The sequence below is a fragment of the Chiloscyllium plagiosum genome, chromosome 1 (assembly GCF_004010195.1).
Source record: "Chiloscyllium plagiosum isolate BGI_BamShark_2017 chromosome 1, ASM401019v2, whole genome shotgun sequence".
Taxonomy (NCBI): domain Eukaryota; kingdom Metazoa; phylum Chordata; class Chondrichthyes; order Orectolobiformes; family Hemiscylliidae; genus Chiloscyllium; species Chiloscyllium plagiosum.
This window is the reverse complement of record NC_057710.1, coordinates 26,455,197-26,481,802: the sequence shown is the minus strand read 5'-3', so window position 1 is coordinate 26,481,802 and position 26,606 is coordinate 26,455,197. Positions and strand designations below refer to the sequence as shown.

General features: G+C 42.1%; 1 protein-coding gene across 4 annotated transcripts in view; it reads left to right on the top strand.

Moving 5' to 3' along the window:
• Positions 1-3,854: 3,854 nt before the first annotated feature.
• The window catches only part of uvssa (UV-stimulated scaffold protein A), a 109,435-nt gene continuing 86,683 nt past the window's right edge, over positions 3,855-26,606 (top strand). For 2 of the 4 annotated variants that reach the window (XM_043708421.1, XM_043708507.1), the window contains exons 1-5: positions 3,855-4,576; positions 7,656-7,767; positions 12,658-12,988; positions 19,317-19,437; positions 23,872-24,264. In XM_043708421.1, the coding sequence (XP_043564356.1) occupies positions 7,658-7,767; positions 12,658-12,988; positions 19,317-19,437; positions 23,872-24,264 (955 nt within the window). In that variant the 5' untranslated portion in view covers positions 3,855-4,576; positions 7,656-7,657. The remainder of the gene's footprint in view (positions 4,577-7,655; positions 7,768-12,657; positions 12,989-19,316; positions 19,438-23,871; positions 24,265-26,606) is intronic. The other 2 variants (XM_043708333.1, XM_043708245.1) reach the window with 2 other exon arrangements.

Genomic DNA, 26,606 nt, shown 5'->3' with positions numbered 1-26,606 from the left:
TTTCGATACCGGCTGGTGCATGTTCAGGCTTCCGTACCTTCTCCCTGATGGTAGAGGTTGTAGAAAAAGATTGCCAGGGTGGGATGGATCTTTGAGAATGCGGGCAGCCTTTCCTTGACTGCGGGCCTGGTAGATGGATTCTATAGATGGGAGGTTGGCCTTTGTGATTGTCCGGGCTGAGTTCACCACTCTCTGTAACCTACTCCGATCTTGAATGGTGCAGTTGCCATACCAGGTAGTGATACATCCAGACAGAATGCTCTCGATGGCGCAACTATAAGAGTTGGCAAGGGTACTCGTCATCATGCCAATATAAGAGTTGGCAAGGGTACTCGTCATCATGCCAAATTTCCCCAGCTGCCTGAGGAAGAAGGGACATTGTTGGGCCATTGTAACCAATGCGTTCACATGAAACGTCCAAGAAAGCTTGTTGTGGATGACCACTCCCAGGAGCTTGACACTCTCCACTCGTTCCACCTCTGTGCTATTAATGTGTAGGGGAAGCATGAGTAACATCCCCCCAAAACAATAATGAGTTCCTTGGTTTTGCCAGCATTGAGAGCTATGTTGTTCTTAGTGCATCATTTTTCCAGGTCTTCCACCTCCCGTCTGTATCATCGCCATCTGAGATTCGACCGACTATGGTGGTGTCATCAGCGAACTTGTAAATAGCATTAGTCTAGTATTTGGCGATGCAGTCATGGGTATACAGTAAGTACAGTAGGGGGTTGAGTATGCACCCCTGGGGGGGGGACTCCAGTGTTGAGTGTAAGTGAGGATGAAATATTGTCCCCAACCATCACTGATTGTGGCCTGTGGGTTGCAGAGAGTGGGGCTTAGTCTGAGATCACTAAGTTTAGTAATCAGTCTCCAGGGGATAATATTGTTGAAGGCTGAACTGTAGTCAATGAGTAGGATTCTTACCTAGCTGTTCTTGGTGTCAAGATGTTCTAGGGAGGAATGAAGGGCAAGTGATACAGTATCTGACGTGGATCTGTTGGTCCGATAGGCAAATTGGAGTGGGTCAAGAGTAGTGGGGAGGCTGGAGTTGATAATGCCATGACCAGCCTTTCAAAGCACTTCATGACCACTGAGGTTAGGGCCACTGGGTGGTAGTCATCGAGACATGCTGCATGAGCCTTTTTAGGCACAGGGATGATGTTGGCCCTCTTGAAACAGGCAGGCTCTCCCCCCGTAGCGATTCTGTATATGCTACACCTCCTCAGTGCAGCACTCCTTCAGTACTGACCCTTCAACAATGCAACAGTGCTGGCCCACTGACAGTGCAGTATTCCTACATGATTGACCCTCTGACAGTGCAGCAGTCCCTCAGTCCTGACCCTCTGACAGAGATGTGCTCCCTGTCTATTGATCCTCTGACGTGGAGCACTGCCTTAATATTGACATCCCCCTCCCCCCCGACATTCGTCTCTCTCTCTCTCTTTGGGAAGCACTCACTTATCATCAACTTTCTGACAGTGTAGCACACCCTTAGTATTGGCCCTCTGAAAATGTGGCATTCCCACAGTAATGACAGTATGACAATGCAGCACTCTCTCATGATTGACACTCTGATACTGTAACACATCCTCAGTATTGACTTTGACAAGGTCAGAAGTTACACGACACCAGGTTATAGTTCAACAGGTTTATTTGAAATTGTAATCTTTTAGAGCACTGCTCCTTCATCAGATGAAGTGAAGAAAAGCACACAAACAGAATTTATAGGCAGGGTGATCAAAAGATCACACAAATGGTGTGAGTGGAGTGTTGATAGTCTATGTAGGTGATCAAAAGTGAGATGGTAAGTGGAGTGTCAATGACTAAATAGCAAGTGAAAGAATGACCTATAATCTGAATAAATGAGGCAGAGAGATTATTACAAAAAATTAAAAATAAGGTGGTGCTACAGACAAACCAAAGGGTTAGAATAACATGATTGGTATAACATCTGCACGCCAAGGGTCTAAACAACATAACAAATAATCCAAAACTGTGCAAACTAATTAAGGTAGAGAGATCATAAGTTATTAAGGCGACAGTGTCAAAACAGGACAGTAAGGAAGATTTTACAAAACAGTATGGTGGGGTTACATGTAGCACGACATGAAACTAAGATCATGGTTGAGGCTGTCTTCATAGTTATGGAACTTGGCTATCAGTTTCAGTTTGGTGATTCTGCTATGTGTATCTTGAAGGTTGCCTTGAAGGACGATTACCTGAAAATCAGAGGCTGGATGTCCTTGACCACTGAAGTGTATCCCAAGTCCAGCACCTCAACATCATGACTCTCTGACAGTGCAGCATTCCCTTAGTATTCATGCTTCGGCAGGGCAAAACTCTTTCGGTGCTGACCCTCTGATAGTGCAGCAGTACCTTAATATTAGCCCTCTGAAAGTGCAGTACTCCCACAGTACTTTGTCTCAAACAGTGCAGCACTGACTGTGATTGTTCAACTTTCCCTCATTTCTGACCTTTTGCTGCTTTATTCCTGATGACAGGCTTTTGCCCGAAATGTCAATTTTGCAGCTCCTCGGATACTGCCTGAACTGCTGTGCTCTTCCAGCACCACTAATCCAAAATCCGGTTTCCAGCATCTGCAGTCATTGTTTTTACCTTCTGACAGTGTAGTATACCCTTAATATTGACCCTCTGACAGTGTTGCATATTGCTTAATATTGGCCCCCTGTCAGTCCCTCAGTGCAATGGAGTATTTCCTCATTTCAGTGCAGGATTGTCTCAGTGTTTCGCATGCTTGCCTTTATTGGTCAGAGCATTGAGTATAGGTGTTGGGAGGCCAAGTTGCGGCTGTACAGGACATCGGTTAGGCCACTTTTGGAATAATGTGTGCAATTCTAGTCTCCTTCCTACAGGGTGTTGTGAAACTTGAAAGGGTTCAGGAAAGATTGACAAGGACGTTGTCAAGTTCAGAGGGTTTGATCTATAGGGAGAGGCTGACTAGGCTGACGTTATTTTCCCTGAAATGTCAGAAGTGGTACTCCCACAATAATTACGCTGAGAGGGAGCTGGGCTCCCTTAATGTTGAGCCACTCAGTGCAGCACTCCTTTGGTACTGACTCTGCCACACTTCAGCACTGCCTTATTTAGAAATGTTATGTCTGTTTTGGTACATGTGTCGAATGAGCTGCCAGAGGAAGTGATGGAGACTGGTACAATTGCAGCAGTTAAAAGGCATCTGGATGGGTATATGAATAGGAAGGATTTGGACCGGATGCTGGCTGGTGGGAGTAACTGGGTTGGGATATTTGGTTGGCATGGACGAGTTGGATCGAAGGGTCTGTTTTCCATGCTGTACATCTCTATGACTCTAAACAAAACGTATTAGTTGAAAACAGGAAATGCTGGAAGTCACAGGGTTTTCTTTGTCTTCAATAGATTCCAGCATTTGCAGTAATTAGCTCCTACATCATGTTTTGACTGAATATTTTGCCCAGGTGCAGGTGCCAGAGGGGTGAGAAACGTACGATTTAGAAGCTGAACATTCAAGTGGCACTTCACAAGTTACAGGCTGTTCAAGAATCGTTAAAGGTATGGCGTTGGAACAGCACAAGCAGGGCAGGCGGTTTCGCGCATAAGCCCTTCATTCCTGAAAGGTCGACTCTCCTGCTCCTCGGATGCTGCCTGACCTACTGTGCTTTTCCAGTGCCACACCTTTATCGACTGTAACCCTCCAGCATCTGCAGTCCTCACTTTCTCCACATCGACCGTAAACAGATGAGCTCCGCCTCCTGCCATATTCAAAATGGCGGCTCGTCAATAAGCTTCATCCGCAGCAGCAACTTGACTTACTCCGCTTTCAAGTGCTGCAGGACCTGTAAATTGAAGCTATATCTCGCCGGAAGTCTCAGTTATTACCGCGAAGCTGATCAGCCGGCGGGTCGCAGAACTGACGGGATCTGAAACCGTGGCTGAGGGGTGGGGGTGGGTCGCTGGAAACTTCCAGACCTTCAAGACACTTGGACCGGAAGACTCACCTGCCGCCCCATTTCGATTGGTGGTTAGTGTGAAACTCTCGTTCGTGATTGGTCAACCCCGCTGTCAGTTAGCATCACCAGACCGGAAGTGGTTGTGACGGCAACGGCGAGCGTCGGCTGTGGTCAGTTGCTGCTCGATTGTGAGTCCGTATTTCCAGAGTTCACTAAACTGCAGCACTAACTTATTTCTCTTGAGGGTTGTGTTTTTCAAAAATTCATTACTGTTAATGCTGGATCCCTCTATTGAGAGAGAGCGCTCACTTTGGTATACTTCCTGAAATTTCAGACTGTATTTCTGTAGCGCCTTTAATACGACAGAATGTCCCGAGTCGTATCCTCAGTTGTCTGGACACGTAACATCCCGAAAGTTATCCCGCACAAGACATCTCTTTTAAAATTACTGAGCTCAAATTGTTTAAAGGATCTGTGTATTTAAACGAATCGCCCGCATGCTCCAAATGTAAAATGTGAAGGTATGCGTGGCTATATTTCATGAACAACTTCAGGGACTTTACATCAAGGGAGAAACTGAAGAACCAAAGGAGCTGATAGGATAAGAGACTAAAGCTTATTCAAAAAAGGTAGGTTTTTGAAGATCATCTTAAAGGAGTATGCAAAACAGTTTTAGAGGATGTGGAGGTGCTGATGTTTTACTGGGTGGACAAAGTCAGAAGTCACACGTCACTAGGTTAAAGTCCAACAGGTTTATTTGAAGTCACAAGCTTTTGGGGCGCTGCTCCTTCAGGCTCTCTGCCTGTATTCCTGATGAAGGGCTTTTGCCCGAAACGTCGATTTTACTGCTCCTCGGATGCTGCCTGAACTGCTGTGCTTTTCCAGCACCACTACAATCTAGACTCTGGTTTCCAGCATCTGCAGTCACTGTTTTTACCCGGGTGTAGTGAGAAAGAAGAGCATACAGATAGAATTCATAGGCAGCGAGATCACAGGCAGGGAGAACAAAAAATCATAAAAATGGTGCGAGTGGATCGTTGAATAATAATTTTCTGCAGATGACCGAGTGTTAGACAGTGTGAGTAAAGTATCAATAGCCGAATAAGAAGCAAGGAGATGTCTTATAATCTGATTAAATGATGCACAGAGATAATTACAAAAAAATTTTAAAATGAGGTGGTGAAGACTGGAATAACATGATAGATATGAATGGCATGTTGATGGTCGAATGAAAGTAATAAGTAATCCAAAGTGTACAAACTAAGGGAGAGAGATCATAACTTATCAAGGTGATGGTGTCAAAACAGGACAGTAAGGAAGATTTAACAGATATTGAACAGCGTGATGGGACGATGTGGCGTGACGTGAACCGAAGATCACGGTTGAGGACATCTTCATGGGCATGGAACTTACCTATCAGCTTCTGCTCGGTGATTCAGCATTATTGTGTATCTTGAAGTCTGCCTTGTTTGGAGGTTGAATAACCTGGACCCTGAAGTGTTCCCCCAACTTGAGGGGGAGCATTCCTGTCTGGAGATTGTTGCGCGGTGACCATTCATCCATTGTCGTAGTATCTGCATGGTCTCACCAATATACCTTGCCTTGGGGCATCATTCCTTGCCTCACGGTATGAGATAGATGACATTGGTCAAGTCACACGAGTATCTGTATGTGTATTCCCACATGTGATGGTCGTATCCATGTCAATGATCTGACATGTCTTAGTGGTTTCCATGGCAGAGTTGTGTGATGTTGTGGTCCACGTCCTGAAGACTGTGTGGTTTGCTGTGAACGAATGTCTGTTTAAGGTTTGATGGTTGTTGGAAGGTAAGAAGTTGAGGAGTAGGGATGATCTTGGCGAGATGCTCATCATTATTGACGAAATATTGAAGGCTGCAAAGAACATGGCATGGTCTCTGCTCTGATGAAGTATTAGATGGCGAAGCTCGTATCCTGTGTCTATCTTCAGAGGAAGCCTTTGTAGTTTTTCGCTGTGGCACATTGGAACTGGTGATCGATGAGTTTTAGTAGATAAGTGAGAAAGGAATACTAGGCTAGTGGGAGGAGATAAATAAAGATGGAAGGGTCTCATGGTCCACAAACATCAGTATAGATCTAGCATTTCAAAATTCTTCAGTGGTGACACTGTATAGATACTTCTTCTGGAGGTAGGAATCACCTGCAACAGGTAATTTAAAAGGTATTTAGATGGTTACTTGAAGTACCTTAGCCTGTAAGCTGACAAGTCAAATGTTCGACAGAGAGCAATAAGCAGGAGGCTGGAAGAACACAGTGAGCCAGGCAGCATGAGGAGGTGTAGAAGTCAATGTTTCAGGTGTAACACTTCTTCAGGACTGGGGCTAGGTGTAAGGGGAGCTGCAGATAAAAGGGTGGAGGGTGGGTGGGGAGAGGGGCAGAGTGGTGTGGTAGCAGGATGACTGGTGGTGATTTAACCTGATGACCATCATGTCTCGGGTCAGGAGAGAGGTTGAGAAGGAGGAAACTTCATGGTAACCTCAGCTGGTACACAAATTGAACCCATGTTGTTGGCATCACTCTGCATCACAAACCAGCCCAACTCAGTCGGTCAGTGCCTAAGAACCGGCATAGATATGATTGGCTGAAAGCCATCTTTCTGTGCTGTAAAACACCTGGGCACTTGTACATAAGACTGTGGCATTGACGACAGCCATTGTTAAAACTTTTCACTGTACTCCTGTACTGGAGTACAAGTGACAATAAAGGATTTTCAATTCAATAATGTCTCTCTATGTCCAAGTCATGATGGTGTGAGATTTAAAGGGAAACTTGGAGGTGATGGTCTTCCCATAACATTGTTGCTTTTGAACCTTCTTGGTGTTAAAAGTCACACAGAAGGAAGATTTTGTCCAAATAAGTTTGATTATTTACTGTGATTTATCCTGCAAGTTGAGTGTGCAACAGTCATAATGTATTGATAGGGGCAGAAATGGATTTTGCATGCAGTAATTAACTGCTACGCCTCACTTTGTAACACTATTTCAGCATAGAAGTAGGCTAGATCTATACTGATGTTTGTGGACCATGAGACCCTTCCATCTTTATTTATCTCCTCCCACCAGCCTAGTATTCCTTTTTCACTTATCTACTTAATTTGTTTTCACTAATTCCATCCAAGCAATACTCCATGTACTAGCAAGTTCCACAACCTAACAATTGTAAAGAGTTTCTCTTGAACTCTTTATTGAATGTGTTAGTGACTATCTGTACTGGGCTTCTTGAGTGCTTTGGCAACTCTGCCTATTTAGACAACGAATGAATATTTCATGCTCCTGGTTTGAGCATTGTTGGTGATGGAAAGACTTTGTACATTGACTCTGCATTTGGCAGTTTGATAGGCCAAAGATCTTTTATGATTTCAGATTATGGTTCAGTACCTTAAAGTGGAGCATGGCCCAAATCAGTCATTCTCTGGTGATGTTTTCCCCCTCCTAATCCATTAGAGATCACTTAGCTTTCACATGTCACCTGAGCAAGCTGCATACGTTATTCATGATTATTTCTGGGTACTTATTATGGAAGACTTGATTGAAGCTATTGGCATTGGGCAATGTAATGTTCGCAATGCATGTTACTAAAGCACAATAACAATTACTGAAGGCAATTTTGGGAGTGAATGAATTGAGAATGTTCATGTTATAGATTTATTGTGTTTTATTTTTATTACAGAAATGGAAGTTCAACAGCATGAGAAACTCTCTCAGCTGGTTGAGGATCTCACCACATCTGGACAACAAGTGTTAAACCCAGACAAGATGAAGGAACTAAAGAAAATCTGCAAGTATGGAGTTGTTGAATTGCACGTATGTTGAATGAGACCACCATGGCTTATTGTGTCAGAATAGCAGATGCCAGTGCTTTCTTTCATTGAATTTCTGAATCTTTAGAATCCCTACAGTGTGGAAACAGCTCATTAGGCCCAGTACTCAGCCCCCTACCTGATCCCTGTAACCCTGCATTTCCCATGGCTAATCCACCTAACGTACACATCCCAGGACACTATGGGCAGTTTAGCATGACCAATCCATCTAACCTGTACGTTTTCGGACTCGGAAACCAGAGTACCTGGCGGAAACTCTCACAAACACGGGAAGAATGTGCAAACTCTACACAGACAGTCGCACAAGGGTGGAATTGAATTCAGGTCCCTGATGTTGTGAGGCAGCAGTGTTAACCACTGTGCCAGCATGCTGTGCCTCCACATGACCTTTCGAGAGACAAACCAAGCAAACAAAGCATGACTTAGACAGTTCCTTGGGATCAAGAATGACTCATTTCCACTCTTTCTCTATGATTTCTGAAATAGCTGATAAGCCCAATGCACAGTCTGCAGACTTTGCTACACGTGTGCCAGATGATGCTTGAAGGATCAAGTAGATAGATTGGAGTTTTGTCTGGTCCCTCTGAAACCTCACCTATCCTCTGCATTTTCCTGATGAATTCTGTGTTTGATGCCTTCCTAAACGAGTCTTCTCCATTTTTATTGGTCATAAACAAGGGTCTCCCATAAATTGGTAGGCATGTTTGACCTCTTCAGGAATGTTTTAAGGACATCCCCAAAATGTTTCTGCTGTTCTCCTGGGCTCTTCTCAACTGTGGCTGAGTTCTGAGTGAAGCAGTGTCAAGCTTACAGATAAAGGAGTGGTGCTGGAAAAGCACAGCTTGTCAGGCAGCATTTGGAGAGCGAGAGAGTCGCGTTGAAGTGTTCGGCCACAGGGCAGTGGAGTCACACTCCGACAAGGACGTGCAAAATAATCCCACCACCTTGTAGCCGAACACTTCAACTCCCTCTCCCACTCCACCAAGGACATGCAATTGCTGGGCATTCTCCACTGCAAATTCCAGCCACCCTATGCCTGGAAGGAGAACGCCTCACCTTCTGCCTTGGGACCCTCCAACCACACGGAATCAATGTCAATTTCACCGGTTTCTTCATCTCCCCTCCCCCCACCTTATCCCAGATCCAATCCTCCGACTTGGCACCGCCCTCTTGAACTGTCCTACCTGTCTGTCTTCCTTCCCACCTATCTGCTGCACCCTCCATTCCTCACCTTCATCTACCTATCTCATTCCTGGCTACCTTCACCTCAGCCCTACCCCCCCTCCCATTTATTTCTCAGTACCATTGGACCCTCCCACATTCCTGATGAAGAGCTTATACTCGAAATGTTGACTCTCCTGCTCCTCGGGTGCTGCCTGACTGCCTGTGCTTTTCCACCACCACATACTTTGACTCTGAGCTCCAGCATCTGCAGCCCTCACTTTCTCCTTCCAAATAACATGACCCATGAGAAGAGTTGGTTTTGAGTGATTAGTACCTTGATAAAGAACACATTGACTTGAGAGACTTACTATTTATGGTTTCTTACCATTGGATTTGGAGGATATTGCAAATAGGCAGGGGGTGGTTGGAGAAATGTTAAGGTGGGGAGCAAGTTGTTGATTATAGAATAGCATTTAGTGAAGGGACAATTTTTAAAAATATGCTATTATCTATTTGAAGATACATTATTTTGAAAATTCAATGGAAATATCTAAGACTAAAAGGAAACTGACAACCTAAGTTGATTGTGCAAAAGTTATTCTTGTATTGTTAGTAATTAACACATTTCTTTAAGGACATCTGTTAGAGTTAAGACAGGACTTAATTTGTGGCTGAGATGTGGGTATCACTGATTAGTCCAGTATTTGATGATCATTCCTAATTACCTTTGAGTAGATTTTGGTGAGCTAACTTCTTGAACTGTTGCTGTCATTGGTGAAGATAAATTATGGTGCTCTTAGGAAGGGACTTTAAGGATTTTGGTCCATTGGCAGCCAAGGAACACCAATATAGATCCATATTTGGATGTTGTGTGGCTGGAAGGAGATCTTGCAAATGGTGTTGTTCCCGTCTGAGCTGTCTTTGTTCTTTTACATGGTTGAAATCACAAGTTTGAAGGTATTGAATGTAATTTTGCTCGTTGAGCTGGAAGGTTCGTTTTCAGAAGTTTCATCACCAGACTAGGTAACATCATCAGTGAGTCTCCGATGAAGCGCTGGTGTTTGTCCCACTTTATATTGATGCATCTTGGCTTCTAAGGGTGGGTGATATCACTTCCGGTTCTTTTTCTCAGAGGATGGTAGATGGGATCCAAATTAATGTATTTATTGATGGAGCTCTAGTTAGAGCTCCAGCTCCTAGCCATGCTTCTAGGAATTCCTGTGCATGTCTCTGGTTAGTCTATCCTAGGATGGACATGTTGTCCCAGTTGAAGCGGTGTCCTTCTGTATGTAAGGATACTAGTGAGAGTGGGTCATGTCTTTTTGTGGCTAGTTGATGTTCATGTATCGTGGTGGCTAGTTTTCTGCCTGTTTGTCCAATGTAGTGTTTGTTTCAGTTCTTGCATAGTATTTTGTAAATGACATTTGCTTTGCTGGTCCTTTGTATAGGGGCTTTTAGGTTCATTAGCCCTGTTTAAGTGTGTTCAAAGGTTTGTGGGCTACCATGGTGCCACGAGGTCTGAGAAGTCATTTCAGGGATTCTGTGGCTGCTTGTTTGGGTTTGTTGTTGAGAAATCAGCGGACTGTGTTTATTGTGTATCTGTTCTTCTTGGAAACACTGTATAGGTATTTTTCTTCTGCTCTTCGTAGTTCCTGGGTGCTGCAGTGTGTGGTGGCTCATTGAAATAATGTTCTGATACAGCTCCATTTGTGGTTATTGGGATGATTGCTTCTGTAGTTAAGTATTTGGACCGTGTGTGCTGTTTTCCTGTAGATGCTGGTTCGAAGTTCCCCATTGACTGTTCGCTTTACCACCCACTTCACTTTCAATAACAAGACCTCAAACATATCAATGGAACACTCGTGGGATCACCAATATCAGGGCTCATAGTGGAAGCAGTAATGCAGAGACTCGAACAAACAGCCCTCCCAGTTATCCAACCCAAACTTTGGGTCTGCTATATGGTTAACACCTTTGTCATCACAAAATAGAATAAATTAGAGAAAACCTACAACACCATTCAACACCATTCTTACTGGCATAAAATTCATAAAAGAGGAAAAGGATGACGACAAACTCCCATTCCTAGATATCACAGTAGAGCGAACAGTCAATGGGGAACTTCAAAGCAGTGTCTACAGGAAAACAACACACACGGTCCAAGTACATAACTACAGAAGCAATCATCCCAACAACCACAAACTGAGCTGCATCAGGACATTATTTCAATGAGCCACAACAAACTGTAGCACCCAGGAACTATGAAGAGCAGAAGTAAAATACCTATGCAGTGTATTCAAGATGAACAGATACCCAATAATTACAGTCAAGAGTGTGGTGCTAGAAAAGAACAGCAGGTCAGGCAGCATCCGAGGAGCAGGAAAATTGACGTTTCGGGCAAAAGCCCTTCATCCTCAGATGCTGCCTGACCTACTGTGCTTTTCCAGCACCACACTCTTGACCCACTCTCACTAGTATCCTTAGGTGCAGATGAAGAAGGATATCACTTCGACTGGGACAACACATCCATCCGAGGACAGGCTTAACAGAGGCATGCACGGGAATTCCTAGAAGCATGGCATTCTAACCGGAGCTCCATCAATCAACACATCTACCATCCTCTGAGAAAAAGAACTGGAAATGATATCACCCACCCTAAGAAACCAAGACGCATAAATGGAAAGTGGGACAAAACACTTGTGCTTCACTGGAAGCTCACTAGTGACTGTTCCTAGTGATGAAACATCTGAAAATGAACCTTCCAGCTCAGCAAGCAAACTTACATCTTGCGCCTCAACCTGAGCTACAAATCTTCTCAAAAATTACTAAAATCTACGAGTGCAGTACGTTGGAAGGTATATTTGAAGAAGCATCCATGACTTACTGTAGTGCAGTCTATGGATGGTCCATGCCACTGCACAGTGCTAGTGTCGGAAGGATTGAATAGTTAAGGGCTCTGATCAAATCAGAACCAGCTGTTCTGAGCTGGTTGAGTCTTAAGTATTGGAGCTGTGGAGACTAAGTGGGGAGTATTCCATCACAGTTCTGAATTGTGCGTTGTAGGTAATGGACAGGCTTTGAGAGTCAGGCAGTGAGTTATTTGCTGCAGAATTTCTGGCTTTTGGTCTGCTCTTAAAACTGTGGTATTTATATGGCTGGTCCAGTTGCCATTTCCGGTCACTGATAACTCCTAGAATGCTGATAGTCAGGATTCAGCATTGGTAATTCAATTGACTGTTCCAGAAAAGATGATTAGATTACCTCTTTTTGGAAATGGTTACTACCTGGCACTGACCAACCTAAGCCTGAACATTGCCCATGCTTTACTTCAGAGTGGTTATCAGAATTAGAATTGGAATCCCTACAGCATAGAAATAGGCCATTTGACCCGAACCTTCGAAGAGTAACCTACCCAGGTCTGTTTCACTACCCTATTACTCTACATTTTTCCCTAACTAGTGCACCTAATCTACACACCTAGTGGGAGGAAACCGGAACACCTGGAGGAAACCCATGCAGACATGGGAAGAAAGTGCAAACTCCACACAGGCAGGCACCTGAGGCTGGAATCGAGCCTGGGTCTGTGGGGCAGTGGGGCAGCAGTGTTATCCACTGAACCACTGTGCCATTTCCAAATAAAGATACTGTCATTCATCGACAATTAATTAAAATATATACTCTTTACAGGTTGTCTGAGGATTACATCAATCAAGTGTATCACTTAATCATGACACAGTTAAACCAAGAGCATGCAGAGATCCGCCTGTCTGCTTTCCAAATAGCAAATGAGCTATTTGTGCGTTCACATCACTTTCGGACGTTGCTTGTTTCAAACTTTCAGGAATTTTTGGAGTTAACAGTGGAATCAAATTTTGAGCAACCTTTACCTCCACCAAAAGAAATAGCTCAAACATTGAAGGAAATGGCAATTAAATCTGTCGAGGATTGGCACGGGAAATATGGAGAAGCTTACAAGAAACTTTCTCTGGGTTATCATTTTCTAAAGCAAGTTAAGAAGGTGAATATATTCTGTCTTTTTATTAAGCATTTTCAGTTTTAAAATTTGTTCATAGAATGGTGGCATTGCTAGCTGGGTCAACATTTATTGCCCACTTGTAATTGCTCTTGAGAAGGTGATGGAGAGCTGTCTTCCTTTTCGATGTTTGAGAAGTTAAATGCTAAACAAGTTTGCATCGCTAGTCTGATGTTTTCCAAATTTTGAAGTGCGTGTATCACCTTAAATATCCAATTTGATACAACCTTATTAAAATTAGTCAGACATTATTTATATATGCACATATATTTCCTGTGTTTCAGAACAAGGAAAAAAATATACTTTGTAAATTAGAAATTACCTTGCATGCTGTCCAAGGACAAGCATCTTCACAATACCTGTGGAGTCCACAAAATAAAACTTGATCATCCAAAGGTATATACTGCACTACAATAGCTGTGTTTTAGTCACAGAAAAAATATGTTGTATGATGGCTCCACACAGGAGAAATAGTTTCTCCCATTCACTTTTTTTTTGAGTTAAATCTTTGAATTCTTTCTGGTTCAGTGTTGACAGTCTCAGTATCTCTAGTTGCTCCAATAATTTCCAGCTCCTGGCATTATTCTGTGGCTTAAATGTAACTTGTTTAATGGGACATCTAAATATGTACACAGTGCTTTCAATTATGGTACAACTGATATATTACACAAAATCGTTCTTGCTGCTTTGTACTGTGTCAATTTTGATTTAATCCAAAATAATGTTGACCTTTTTTCTACATTCCTGTATGTGCAGATTCCGGAATCATGTCTTTGGAATTCCAGCCTCTTAGTGAACACCATTTAGTGCTTTTCCATCTTAGTGCACTCTTATTTCAAGATATATCACTCCATTCTTGTCAATGTTACATTACAGCCAGTTTATTGTGCTAACCTTTAAGAATTTATACTTCCACTCACTGTATTCCAAAGCTTGTCATTCTTTTAATGATCAAATTTTGGAATTGAGTTCTCTATACTTATGCCAAATATCATCTATATCACCTAGTACAAACATTACAAGCAAAGTATCTGAAAGCTCAATCTTTTTTCGACTCAAAACACTCGTTTGCATTGGACCAGAATTTATTATAATTGGTAAATGAAGGGCACCTGCTATTATTTAGACTTGCTCTTGCTGGTTTAATTTCCAAAATACATTTCATAGTAAGTTGCAGGAAGTGTTCCTGAGAGATGTATGAACAGGTCAAACAATTATATATGTCCTTGACTAATATGATTTGAAGAATTATTGATGTACAGTAGTGTCTGAACCAAGACATAAGTGTGAGTGAGAATAGTGAATTCACGGTCTAGCTGCAGAAAGAAAATTAAAGAGGGAAAGAAAGATTGGATTAGGAACAAACAAGAAAAAAGGAACAAATTAAAAATGTCTCCAAAAACAATTTAAATACAAGAAATAGGAGCAGGCATAGATCATTTGGTGCTTCAAGACTTTTCTGTCAGTAAATAAAATTTGGCTAATCTACCTCAAATCCACTTTCCTGCCCAATTTGAAGTCAAAAACCTATTCTCCATCTTAAATAAATGCTGTGATTTGAGTATCCCCAACCTGAAGAATTGAGTTTCCTGCAAGCTGTATTTTTAGGTGTGAATTTCTTTGGTGTATAAGACTTGCCTTGATGTGTTAATGCATTTGATATGACCAAAGAAGGATTTAATTCTTTAATGTTATTTTTAGGTTCAGCACGCCAATTTGTGACAATGCTGTTCCTTTAACAAGGTTATGCAGTCCTTGGTTTTCTTTCAAAGAGGTCGTAAATGACGCAGACTCTGTAAAGTTTGGAGGTTGAATAGTCTTAGGGCCAATTTGATAATACCTAACAGATACTGCCTCAGGCAGAAGGCTTTCAGGTTAAAAAAACACGTATAATGAAAGGGGAGTGGCCAGTTCTCTCAGCTCAGCTTTTCTCTAGTTTTTTTTTAGAAAGCAGTAGTATGAAGAAAGGCTGCCGGCCCCACAGAAGCAGGTCCCAGCTGGTGATCTCTCTCTGACTTCTATCCTGTAAGAACTTGTTTTTGATTTTACCTTTTGTGTCAAGGTGTGCTTATAGGGATTGTTGCAAGGATTTGGTACAACTTCATTAAGTTGGGATACAGAGGAACCTCAATTATTGGAACTACATTGGTGAGGATTATTTTCTCGGATAATCGAATGCCCAATAATACAGTTTAGCCAAGCATCAGAACCTTGCAATCTTGCCGGATAATCCGAAATTCGTAGGTGAGAAGGGGTAAGATTAAGGAACCTTGGATGACGAGAACAGAGGAACTTCTCATCAAAAGGAAGAAGGCAGCTTACGTAAGGTGGAGGAAGCAAGGATCTAGCACAGCTTTAGAGGATTACAGGCTTGCTAGAAAGGAGTCAGAAATGAACTGAGGATAGTCAGGACGGGGCACGAAAAAGGCTTTGCAAGAAGGATTAGGGAGAACCCCAAGGCATTTTACTCATATGTGACGAATAAGAGCATAATCAGGGAGAAGGTAGGACCGATAAGGGATAGCGGAGGGAACTTGTGTGTGGAGTCTGAGCAGATGGGATTTGACTAAGGAAAGGGACTTTGTTGTGAATGAGAACTTTGAGGAGGTGGGATACAGGCTTGACCAGATCAAGATTGATGAAGTTGATGTGCTGGAAATTTTGGAATACATTAAGATGGATAAGTCCCCAGGGCCAGACTAGATTTACCCTAGGCTGCTCCGGGAAGCGAGAAAGGAGGTTTCTTAGCGGCTGGCGAGGATCTTTGTCTCCTCACTCTCCACGGGAGTCGTACTGGAGGATTGGAAGGAGGTGAATGTTGTTTCTCTTTTCAAGAAGGGTAATAGGGAAATCCCTGACAATTACAGACCAGTCAGTCTTAGGTCTGTGGTCAGCAAAGCTTTGGAAAGAATTCTGAGGGATAGGATTTATGACTATTTAGCAAAGCATAGTGTGATTAAAGGCAGGTCATGCCTCACAAATCTTATTGACCTCTTTGAGGAGGTGACAAGACAGGTCGTCGAAGGTCAATCAGTGGATGTGGTGTATATGGACTTCAGCAAGGCATTTGATAAGGTTCCCCATGGTAGGCTCATTCATAAAGTCAGGAGGTATGGGATACAGGGAGATTTGGCTATCTGGGTTCAGATTTGGTTGGCTAACAGAAGGCAGAGAGTGGTTGTAGATGGAAAGTATTCTGCCTGGAGGTCAATGTTGAATGGTGTCCCTCAGGGCTGTGTTCTTGGGCCTCTGCTCTTTGTAGTTTTTGTAAGTGATTTGGATGAGGAGGTTGAGGGGTGGGTTAGTAAATTTGCAGATGACACAAAGGTTGGAGGTGCCGTCGATAGTATCGAGGGCTATTGCAGGCTGCAGCGTGACATAGACAGGATGCAGAGCTGGGCTGAGAAATGGCAGATTGGGTTCAACCTGGATAAATGTGAAGTGATGCAGTTTGGAAGGTTGAACTCGAATGTTGAATATAGGATTAAAGACAGGATTCTTGGCAGTGTGGAGGAACAGAGGGATCTGGGTGTGCAAGTACATAGATCCCTCAAAGTTTCCACCCAAGGGGATAGGATTGTTAAAAAAGTGTTTTGGCTTTCATTAACAGGGGGAATCAAGTTTAAGAGCCGTGCAGTTTTCCTACAGCTCTACAAGTCCCTGGTGAGACCACACTTGGAATATTGTGTCCAGGTCTGGTCACCCTACTATAGGAAAGATACAGAGGGTGCAAAGTAGGTTTACCAGGATGCTGCCTGGACTGGAGGGCTTGCCTTATGAAGAAAGGTTGAATAAACTTGGACATGTCTCTCTGGAGAGAAGGAGGAAGAGAGGAGACCTGATCGAGATATACAAGATAATGAGTGGAATAGATAGAGTCAATAGCCAGAGACTTTTCCCCAGGGCAGGATTGACTGGTACGAGGGGTCATAGTTTTAAGATATTAGGAGAAAGGTATAGAGGAGACAACAGAGATAGGTTCTTTACGCAGAGAGTTGTGAATGCATGGAAGGTGTTGCCAGCGGTGGTGGAAGCAGAGTTATTTCGGACATTTTAAGCGACTGCTGGACATGCACATGGAAAGCAGTGAGTTGAGGGGTGTGTAGGTTAAGTTATTATATTTTACATTAGGATTAAACCTCGGCACAACATCGTGGGCTAAAGATTCTGTGCTGTACTTTTCTATGTTCTATATTGGGGCATCTCTAACACCTTCCTGTTTCTGTTAGTGACTTGAGAAACTGAATGACCTCTTCCAGTTCTTTTGTAAATGACTCCAGGTGTGAAATGGTCTCTTTCTAATCCCGTGTCAGTGACGTGTGGGAGTGAACAGACTCCTTGTCTTCCTGTGTAACAGGCAGGAGGGACTGACTGGGCTGTCCCTCTTCTCTTCTTGCCCAGTCGTTTTGATGGGCTGAATGACTTCCCCTTATTCTTGTGAAACCAGATTGTGAACTCCTCCCTTTACTGTGGAAATATACAGTGCTGTTACATGAATGTTACCCAAAGTTTAACAGCATGATTATTGAATATTGTCCAGGTCTTGTTGCACATGGACACAGACTGCTTTAGGAGCAGAGGGATGACAAATTGTTCTGAACATTGTGTGATCTTCAGTGAATATCTCTGTTTTGGATTGGTGTGAACTCAATGGGCTGAATGGCCTGCTTCCACACTGCAGGGATTCCCTGAGGACAGACTGGAGATGCTTGGACTTAGGGAGCTACCCTGAGGATCTCCTGCAGTGATATCCCACAGTTGAAATGATTGATGCCCACCGATGATGATCATCTTCCCTTGTGCTGTGAATAACTCAAACAATGGAGAGGTCAAAATCGAATCTCATGAAGTGTAATTTGCTCAGGCTGCATGATGTCATCTTCAGTCAAATACTATCTTGAGTTCAGGTCCAGTCTCTCTTACCTGACCTCCTGTGTTCCCTCTTTTGTTCTTATCAATAGGTCATGGTGTACAAGCAGAGAATTATTTTCTTCAAACAGAGGGTATTGAATGTCAGGAATTCTCTTACAGAGAGTTAGGGGAGCTAGATCACTGAAAGGGACCATGGTGTCGCACAGGGATCAGTTCTGGGACCTCTGCTCTGTGATTTTTATGAATGACTTAGATGAAGAAGTGGAAGGATGAGTTAGTAAGGTTGCCAATCACACGAAGGTTTGTGGAGTGGTACATAGTGTGGAGGGCTGTTATAGGTTGCAACGGGACAATGACAGAATGAAGAACAGTGCTAATAAGTGGCAGATGGAGTTCGACTTGGAAAAGTGTGAAGTGATTCTCTTTGGACGCTCAAATATGAATGGAGACTACATGGTTAAAAGCAGGATTTTTGGCAGTGTGGAAGAACAGAGGGATCTTGGGGTCCATGTCCATAGATCCCTCAAAGTTGCAACCCAAGTTGATAGGATTGTTAAGAAGGAAATGGTCTGTTGGCTTTCATTAATAGAGGGTTGAGTTTAAGAGGTGCGAGGTTATCCTGCAGCTCTATGGAGCACTGGTTAGATCACACTTGGAATATTGTGTTCAGTTCTGATCGCCTCTTTGTAGGAAGGGTGTGGAATGCTGTAGAGGAAATGTACCAGGCTGCTGCCTGGACTGGAGGGCAGGTCTTATGAAGAAAATTTAAGGGAGCTAAGGCTTTTCTCATTAGAGAGAAGAAGGATGAAAGGTGACTTGATCGAGGTGCACAAGATGTTGACCGGCATAGATACAGTGGATAGCCAGAGACTATTTCCCAAGGCAGAAATGGCTATCATGTGGGGGCCTCATTTGGAGGAAGGTTTAAGGGAGATGTCAGAGGTCGGTTCATTACACAGAGTGTGTAGGTGCGTGGAATGCATTGCCAGCAGTGGTAGTAGAGTTAGATACTTTTGGGAATGTAAGCGATTCTTGGATAGGCACATGGATGAAGAGTGTGTAGATTAGGCTGATCTTAGAGAAGCATACAAGGTCGGCGCAACGTTGAGGGCCAAAAGGCCTGTAATTACTGTACTGTTCTATGAATGCCGGATAATCGAGATTCCTGTGTAGTCTGTTAGGTTTTCGGATAGCATAGGTTATTCGGTATTCTGTTTTCTGTTCTTTGTGTTTCATTGAATAATCTTATAAATAAATTCTGTTTTGTTTTAAACAAAGTGGTTTGCCCAGCTGGTTCTCTCCTGGAAGACTCACTTTCCAACTGCTTAAAACAGCTAGCAAAGTTAGGGTCTGAGCTGCCGCCTTGAAGTGTTTTGAGGGGTCTGGCCTGGTCCATAACTGATTTGTATTAATTATTTATTTTGCTTCCCTTCATGCTAAGGTGGATTTCCAAGACGTTCGGGCAAGAACGCAAGCTGAGAGGAAACGAGAGGAAGAGAGATTGAAAAGACTGGACAATATCAATAGAACAAAAGTAAACAGAGTGGAACAGGAAATGGAAGGTATTCTACTCATTCCTAAACAAATGAAGTGTTGATGTAAGTAAAGTAATCCTAGACATAACTATAATGTCACTGGGCTGGGAAGCTCGAGGCCCACCCTAATACTGTGGTGAAATGAGTTCAAATCAACTAGAGCAGGCAGTGGAATTTAAATGCAACTCATAAATGTGGATTTTAGTGCTAATCTCTGTATTGGTGACCATAACTGTTATGATTGATTGTCATAAAAGCCCATATGATTCACTAATGTCCTTCAGGGAAAGAAATCTGCTGTTATGGGTCTATCTGTGGCTTCAGGCCCACAACTTTGCAATTGACTCTGAACTGCAGTCAGTGATAATCTAGCAAGCCACTCAGTTCAAGGGTAATTAGGGATGGGCAACAAATGATGGTCTCGCTAACAATGACTACATTCCATGAAAGAATCAAAAGGATTGGTTTGGATTATTTTTGGTTGCCAGACAATTACTACCGTTTTAATTTAATCTAAGAACTGAGATTCCTTTAAAAAGGTCCTGGAATTGATAAACCAGAAGATAGGTTTAACTGACAAGGGTGGCTGTTATTAATAAATATGCTGTGTGAAAAACTGCAAGTAACTCCATAAGCCCTTTCAGTGTAAGCCTTGGCCAAACATTATTAGCTTATATCATAGACTTTAGTTACTAACCAAATAGCTTCTCCTTTATTAATTATTCTTTGCAGGTGTTCTCTTACCTGTAAACTGAAAGGAGGCTCCTTTTGTGTATAAAAAATATACATATATGTTAGGTTATTTGAGCTATCATATGCAGAGCTTTGAAAGTGACAAATATGTTTTTCTCTATCATAAAAACGCTGTATTAACTGCGTATCAAGCTTCTTCCACTACGTTTAGTCTGTCACGCTTCAAAAAGTGAGTAGAAATACAAGCATTAATTTGAAATGTTCAGCAATAAAGTTAACTTACAGAAGTTGTAACCTATAAGTCTTTAACCCCTGACTAGCTTTAAGAATCAGACTTGAGATATTTAAACATGGAAATAAAGGCATAGAGTATACAGCATAGAAACAGATCCTTCGGCCGAACTCATTCATGTTGACCACGTTTTATAAACTGAACTAGTCCCATTTGCCTGAATTTGGTCCATATTCCTCTAAACTTTTCTTGTTCATGTACTTCTCCAAATGTCTTTTAAATGTTGTAATTGTACAAGCCCTTTACTACTTTCTTGGGCAACTTGTCCATGTACACGTCACCCTCTGTGTGAAAAAGGTTGTCCCTAAGGTCCCTCTTAAATCTTGCCCCTCTTGCCTTAAACCTATGCCTCTGGTTTTGGACACGCCTACCTCAGGGAAAAGAGCCTGGCAATTCACTTATTTTATAAACCTCTATAAACCTCTCAGCTTCTTAACTCCAGGGAAAAATGTTCCAGCCTATTCAACCTCTCCTTATAACTCAAACCCTCTGTTCTCTGTGACATTCTTGTAATTCTTTTTTGCACCCTTTGCAATTTAATAACATGCTTCCTATTGCAGAGTGACCAGAATTATACACAGTACTCCATATGTAGCCTTAGCAATGTCTTGTATAGACATGATATCTCAATTTTTGTATCCTGTAATTATGTGGTTTTTCCTCAATTCTTTCTGACCTCATTACATGAGGCACTGCCTCAGAATGAACCATCTGACAATGAGTACAGACCCTCTGACAAAGAAGCACTCCTTCTGGATTGACCTCCAATCATGTGGCAATCCCTCAATTCTGAACCCTTTATAATGAGGCATTACTTCAGTATTGATTCTCTGATTACAATGCGCACCCACAATTCTGACCCTCTGACAGTGCTAAAATATCTCATAATGATGCTCTGACAAGGCTTCAATATCTCACTGCAGAATCACTAATTGAGTGGCCCTCGCTCTCAAAAAGACCGATTTGATGTCTGCAGTGATGACTGAGGGAATAGGTGGATCCGAAGCTGTTGGGACAAGTGACGATGTTTCACTGATCTCTGTTCGAAACAAGTGTAAAGTGCATTAAGCACATCAGGGAGGGAAATTTTGAGGGTGGGATGTTTTTGTCTGCCATCTTGTTCTGCTTTGTAGCCAATTATCTCGTGTAGGCTCTGCCACAAATGGCAGGGGTCCATGTGGGGTTGGTTTGGGTCTCTAGCTTAGTCCAGTATCGCTTCTTGGTGTCTCTCATATCCTTAGAGGTCATATCTGGATTTCCTGTAAAGATCAGGGTTGTCTGATTTGAATGCCATATTTACTCACATTTGGAACAGAATGGACTTAATCAGGGATAGGCAGCATAGCCTTCTGCAGGAGAGGACTTATCTTAGAAATTTGAGTTTTTTGAGTAAATGATAAATATGATTTAGGGTAGGGGCATGGACATTGTTGACATGGACTTTTCCAAATGTTGGTCCAGAGGATTAAGTCATATCAGATCCCCAATGAGTTGGTGGGTTGGATACAAAATTGCTTTAGCCATAGAAGGCAGAGAGTAGCTATGGAGGGGTGTTTTTCTGACTGGAGGTCTGTAACTCGTAGTATTCTGCAAGGATCAGTGCTAGTACCTCTTGCTTGCAATATATTAAAATGATTTGGATGAAAATCTAGGTGGTCTCAACACATTGTGGATAGTGGGAAGGTTGTTAAAGGATATAGCAATATATAGATCATTTGGAAAGTTGGTCAGGAAAATGGCAGATGGAGTTTAATTTGGACAAGTGTGAGATAATGCATTTTGGGAAGTCAAATACAAGAAGAAAGCACATGCAGTAAATGGCTGAACTTTAGGAGCTATCTTCGAGTGCAAGCCCATAGCTCCTTGAATTGGATAAGGTGATAAAGCATGCTTGCCTTCATCATTCTGAGCAATGAGGATAAAAGTTAGCAATCATATTGCAGTTGTATAAAACTTTAGTTAGGCCACATTTGGAGTATTGTGTGCATTTCTGATTGCCACAGTATAGGAGGCATAGAGGCTTTGGAGGGGTTGCAAAACAGTTTTACCAGGATGTTGCCTGAATGGAATCTATTAACTATAAGGAGAAGTTGGACAAACTTGGATCGTTTTTGCTAGAATGCAGAAGGCTGAGGGAGCAACCTGGTAGAAGAATATATAATAAGGTGACCTCTTTTTAAACTCCAATACAGGCCTGATCTACTCAGTCCCTCCTTATATGATAACCCACCTTGGTAAAGTCACTGGACTAGTTATCCAGAATCCCAGATTACTGTTCTGGGATATGGATTTAAATCCCACAGTGGCAGATGATGAAATTTGATTTCAATAAAATCTGGAATAAAATGCTCACCAAATGACAACTGTGTGACCACTGCTAGTTGTCATGAAGATGAATCTGGGTCACTCGTGCCTTTTAGAGAGGAAAGTCTGCTGTCCTTACCTAGTCTGGTTTATTTGTGACTCCAGACCCACAGCAATGTGGTTGACTCTTAACAACTGTCTGAGTAATTAACCCAGTAAGTGATGGGCAACAAATGTTGTACAAGTCAACACCAACCACATCCCATCAACTTAAAAAAAAAAGAGTGAATGCTACTTGCAGTTATCAGCCCAAGCTTGGATGCTACCCAGGTCTTGCTACATATGGACACAGACTACTTCAGTAAATGAGGAATAGTAAATAGTGCTGAATATTGAACAGTAATCCTGGAAGCTAGATCATTGAAGCACCTGAAGATGGTGAACATAGGACACTATCCTGAGGAACTCGGTTATTGATATCCTGGGGTTGATATCCAAAAACCACAGCCTTTTTCTTCGGAATAGGAGTAGGCCATTCAGCTCCTTGAGCCTGTTCCACCATTTAATGAGATCATGGCTGATGTATGGCCTAATTCCATATATCTGCATTTGATCCATGTCCCTTAATTCCTTTGCTTAACAAAGTATTTAAACTCGAGATAGATAATTGACAATAATAATTAGTTAATCCAGCATCCACTGCTGTTTGTGGAAGAGAGTTCCACAAGTCTACTATCCCTTGTGTGTAGAAGTATTTCCTAACATTCCATCGGAACAGTCTGGCCCTAATTCTCAAATTATGTTTCCTAGTTTAAAATCCTCAGTCAGTGCTAGTTATGATTCCCAACCAGCAAAGATATTTCCATTGAATGCAGTTCTGTTCCTTGATGCCATACTTGGGCAAATTCTGCCTCAATCATTTGTTTCTTGTGAAACACTTTTGGCAGAGGGTTGCTGAAGAGCTGAAAGTGAATATGTGCATACACATGTTTGTTATTTTGAGTTCCATTTATCATGACTCCATTGTATTTTTTTCAGAGTAACTTGTTCTAAGAAGTGACATTGAGCGTTGATCCAGTTTTTGGGGTTCAGCTAATAAATTGTAGAGTCTGTTTTCTGTGAGTTACTGCTGACTTTTTAAATCTTTAATATTTTTGTTGTTTTTAAAACAGAAACATCGGAAGAAATTCAAAATTCTTTGATTGAGCTGGAGGCATGCTTCAGATTGCTGATACCTGATTTTTCTGAGTTCACCTTCAATGATGTCAACTCTCAGCATACACAAGTACCAGCTGACAACACCAATAATGCAATGTGCACAACCAGTGGGCAGAATGACAACTACCTACACTCCACAGATCTGTTTGATGATGAACAGCCATGCAGCAGTAAGGACCTTGTGCCACTGCCTCTAATAAATAGAGGACAAGAAATGTGGAAATCGGATGGTTTGCATCAAAGTGAGGACAGTGAGGATGAAGAACTTGAACACAGCAGTGATGTATTTGTTAGAAATCATGGCCTTCTTTCACACAAATATTCTATTAACTTGGAAATTCAGAAAGGTATGTACCGATCACACTGTCTTGTTCAGAATCTTGAATTTATTAACTTGCCATTGGTTTTTATTCACAATAACGTTTAAATTTTTAAAAATCTAATTTTAGAAATTGCATCACGAATTTAAACCAATTGGTCAATGGTCTTGTCATTAACAAATATTTTAAAAATTCAAACCACAAGCATGTGATTGCTTTTCCATAGTGTATTGAAGAAGAACCCCATTAGTTTGGGGTGTAAAACTGGCATAGTTTGGAGGTGAATCTGCAGCCTGAAGGACAAATCAGTCCAGAGTCTGTTGTCAGAGAGTATGAGGCTGGAAAAGGAGTGGGAAAGGTGGTAATCCTTGGGAGGATAAACTTGCATGCATTGAAGAATAGATCAGCTAGCATCAGTATTGGTGCTTGAAATTACACTCACCATAGCATTTACATATTAATATATTTTATAATCAGACCATTCATGAAATGATTTGAGTAACCATGCAAATTATTTTGTTTTCTTGCAATTACTAAAATGTTTGGAATAATACTTGATTTTATTAATTTTTCTGAGTTTACGAGTTGATTTTAATTTATTTTGCTTCAGAAGCTAAAAACTGAAAAATAGACCAAAAACTCAGCAATAAAACATAATTCAAAGATCTTACTAAAAAACTCTTGTAGGGACTACACAGAAGAGATCTTGCAGAGGAATTTAAAATATGGGCTAGATGATGGGCATCAGTTTAAGGTTAGAGGGGAATGAATAAAAGGGAACCTGAGGGGCAACACTTTTACCACAGAGGGTGGTATGCATAGGAATGAGCTCCTGGTGGAAGTAGTTGAGGCAGGTACACTACGAACATTTATGGAGCATTTGGACAAATACATGGATAGGAAAGTATTAGAAGGATATGGGCCAAGTGTAGGGAAATGGAGTTACTGTGGACGGACGTTTTGGTCAGCATTGATCAGTTTGGGCCAAAGGGACTGTCTACACGGTGCAGGTCTTTATGACGCTATGACCACCAACTCGCAGAAAAGTTGATAAAGGGCATATATGAAGGGAAATTACAAAGAGATTGAAGAACTATAAAGTAGTGGTAATGATGTGTTTAGTTATCCTAATATACCCTTACTATCCCAGTTTATAACGGGAGATGGAGGGAAATGAGTTTGAGAATTGTGATTATTGTATCAAGGTTCAAGATAATTATTGATAATGACAGGGAACAATCCAAATTGGAAGAGCATGAATTTCAGTGGGGGGGGGGGAAGGAATTGATGATCAATTTGTCCTAGGTAGTTCAGAATTGAAGATTATTAGGGAAAGCTTTATTTTAGGACAGTGGACTACCTTTTAAAAAGGTGATGCTTTGGGTTCATTATGGAACATTCCCATGAGGGGAAAGGCAAGGCAATCAAAGCCAGGGCTCTGTGGCTGCTGAAAGAGATGGAGTGTAAGAGGAAACAGCAAAAATTTGCTTCCAACAGACTGTATGCTGATAATACAAGAAAGAACCAGGCTGGATATGGTATGTTGAGAGGAAATGTGGGAAAGAAAATGCCAGAGAGGAAGAGAGAGAGAGAAAATGGGAAGAGACTAGCAGCTAACTTGAAGTTAAGTCTACAGTGTTTTTACAGGTATGTAAATTGTTAAAGGATACTTCGAGGCTTGGGTCCCATATAGAATCTACAAAGGGGTCAACACATGGAAGTAGAGGACATAACTGTGTACTAATCAGTATTTTGAACTTTGCAATTGTTTTTAATAATTAGGCCTGCATTTTTTGAAAGGCATAGGTGGATATGCCTTTGTTACACTGAGACAGCACATTCTAAATCCTAACTACCGGCTGTGTACATGATTCCCTCATGTTGTTTTTCATTTCTTGGTCAATATCAATGTTCTCAGCTTCTCGAGCCATCCAAAAAGGCACACAGTATATCGAGGTAAAAACAATGACTGCAGATGCTGGAAACCACATTCTGGATTAGTGGTGCTGGAAGAGCACAGCAGTTCAGGCAGCATCCAAGGAGCTTCAAAATCTACGTCTCGGGCAAAAGCCCTTCATCAGGAATAAAGACAGTGAGCCTGGTGCGTGGAGAGATAAGCTAGAGGAGGGTGGGGGTGGGGAGAAAGTAGCATAGAGTACAATGAGTGAGTGGGGGAGGGGATGAAGGTGATAGGTCAGGGAGGAGAGGGTGGAGTGGATAGGTCGAAAAGGAGATAGGCAGGTAGGACAAGTCCGGACAAGTCATGGGGACAGTGCTGAGCTGGAAGTTTAGAACTAGGGTGAGGTGGGGGAAGGGGAAATGAGGAAACTGTTGAAGTCCACATTGATGCCCTGGGGTTGAAGTGTTCC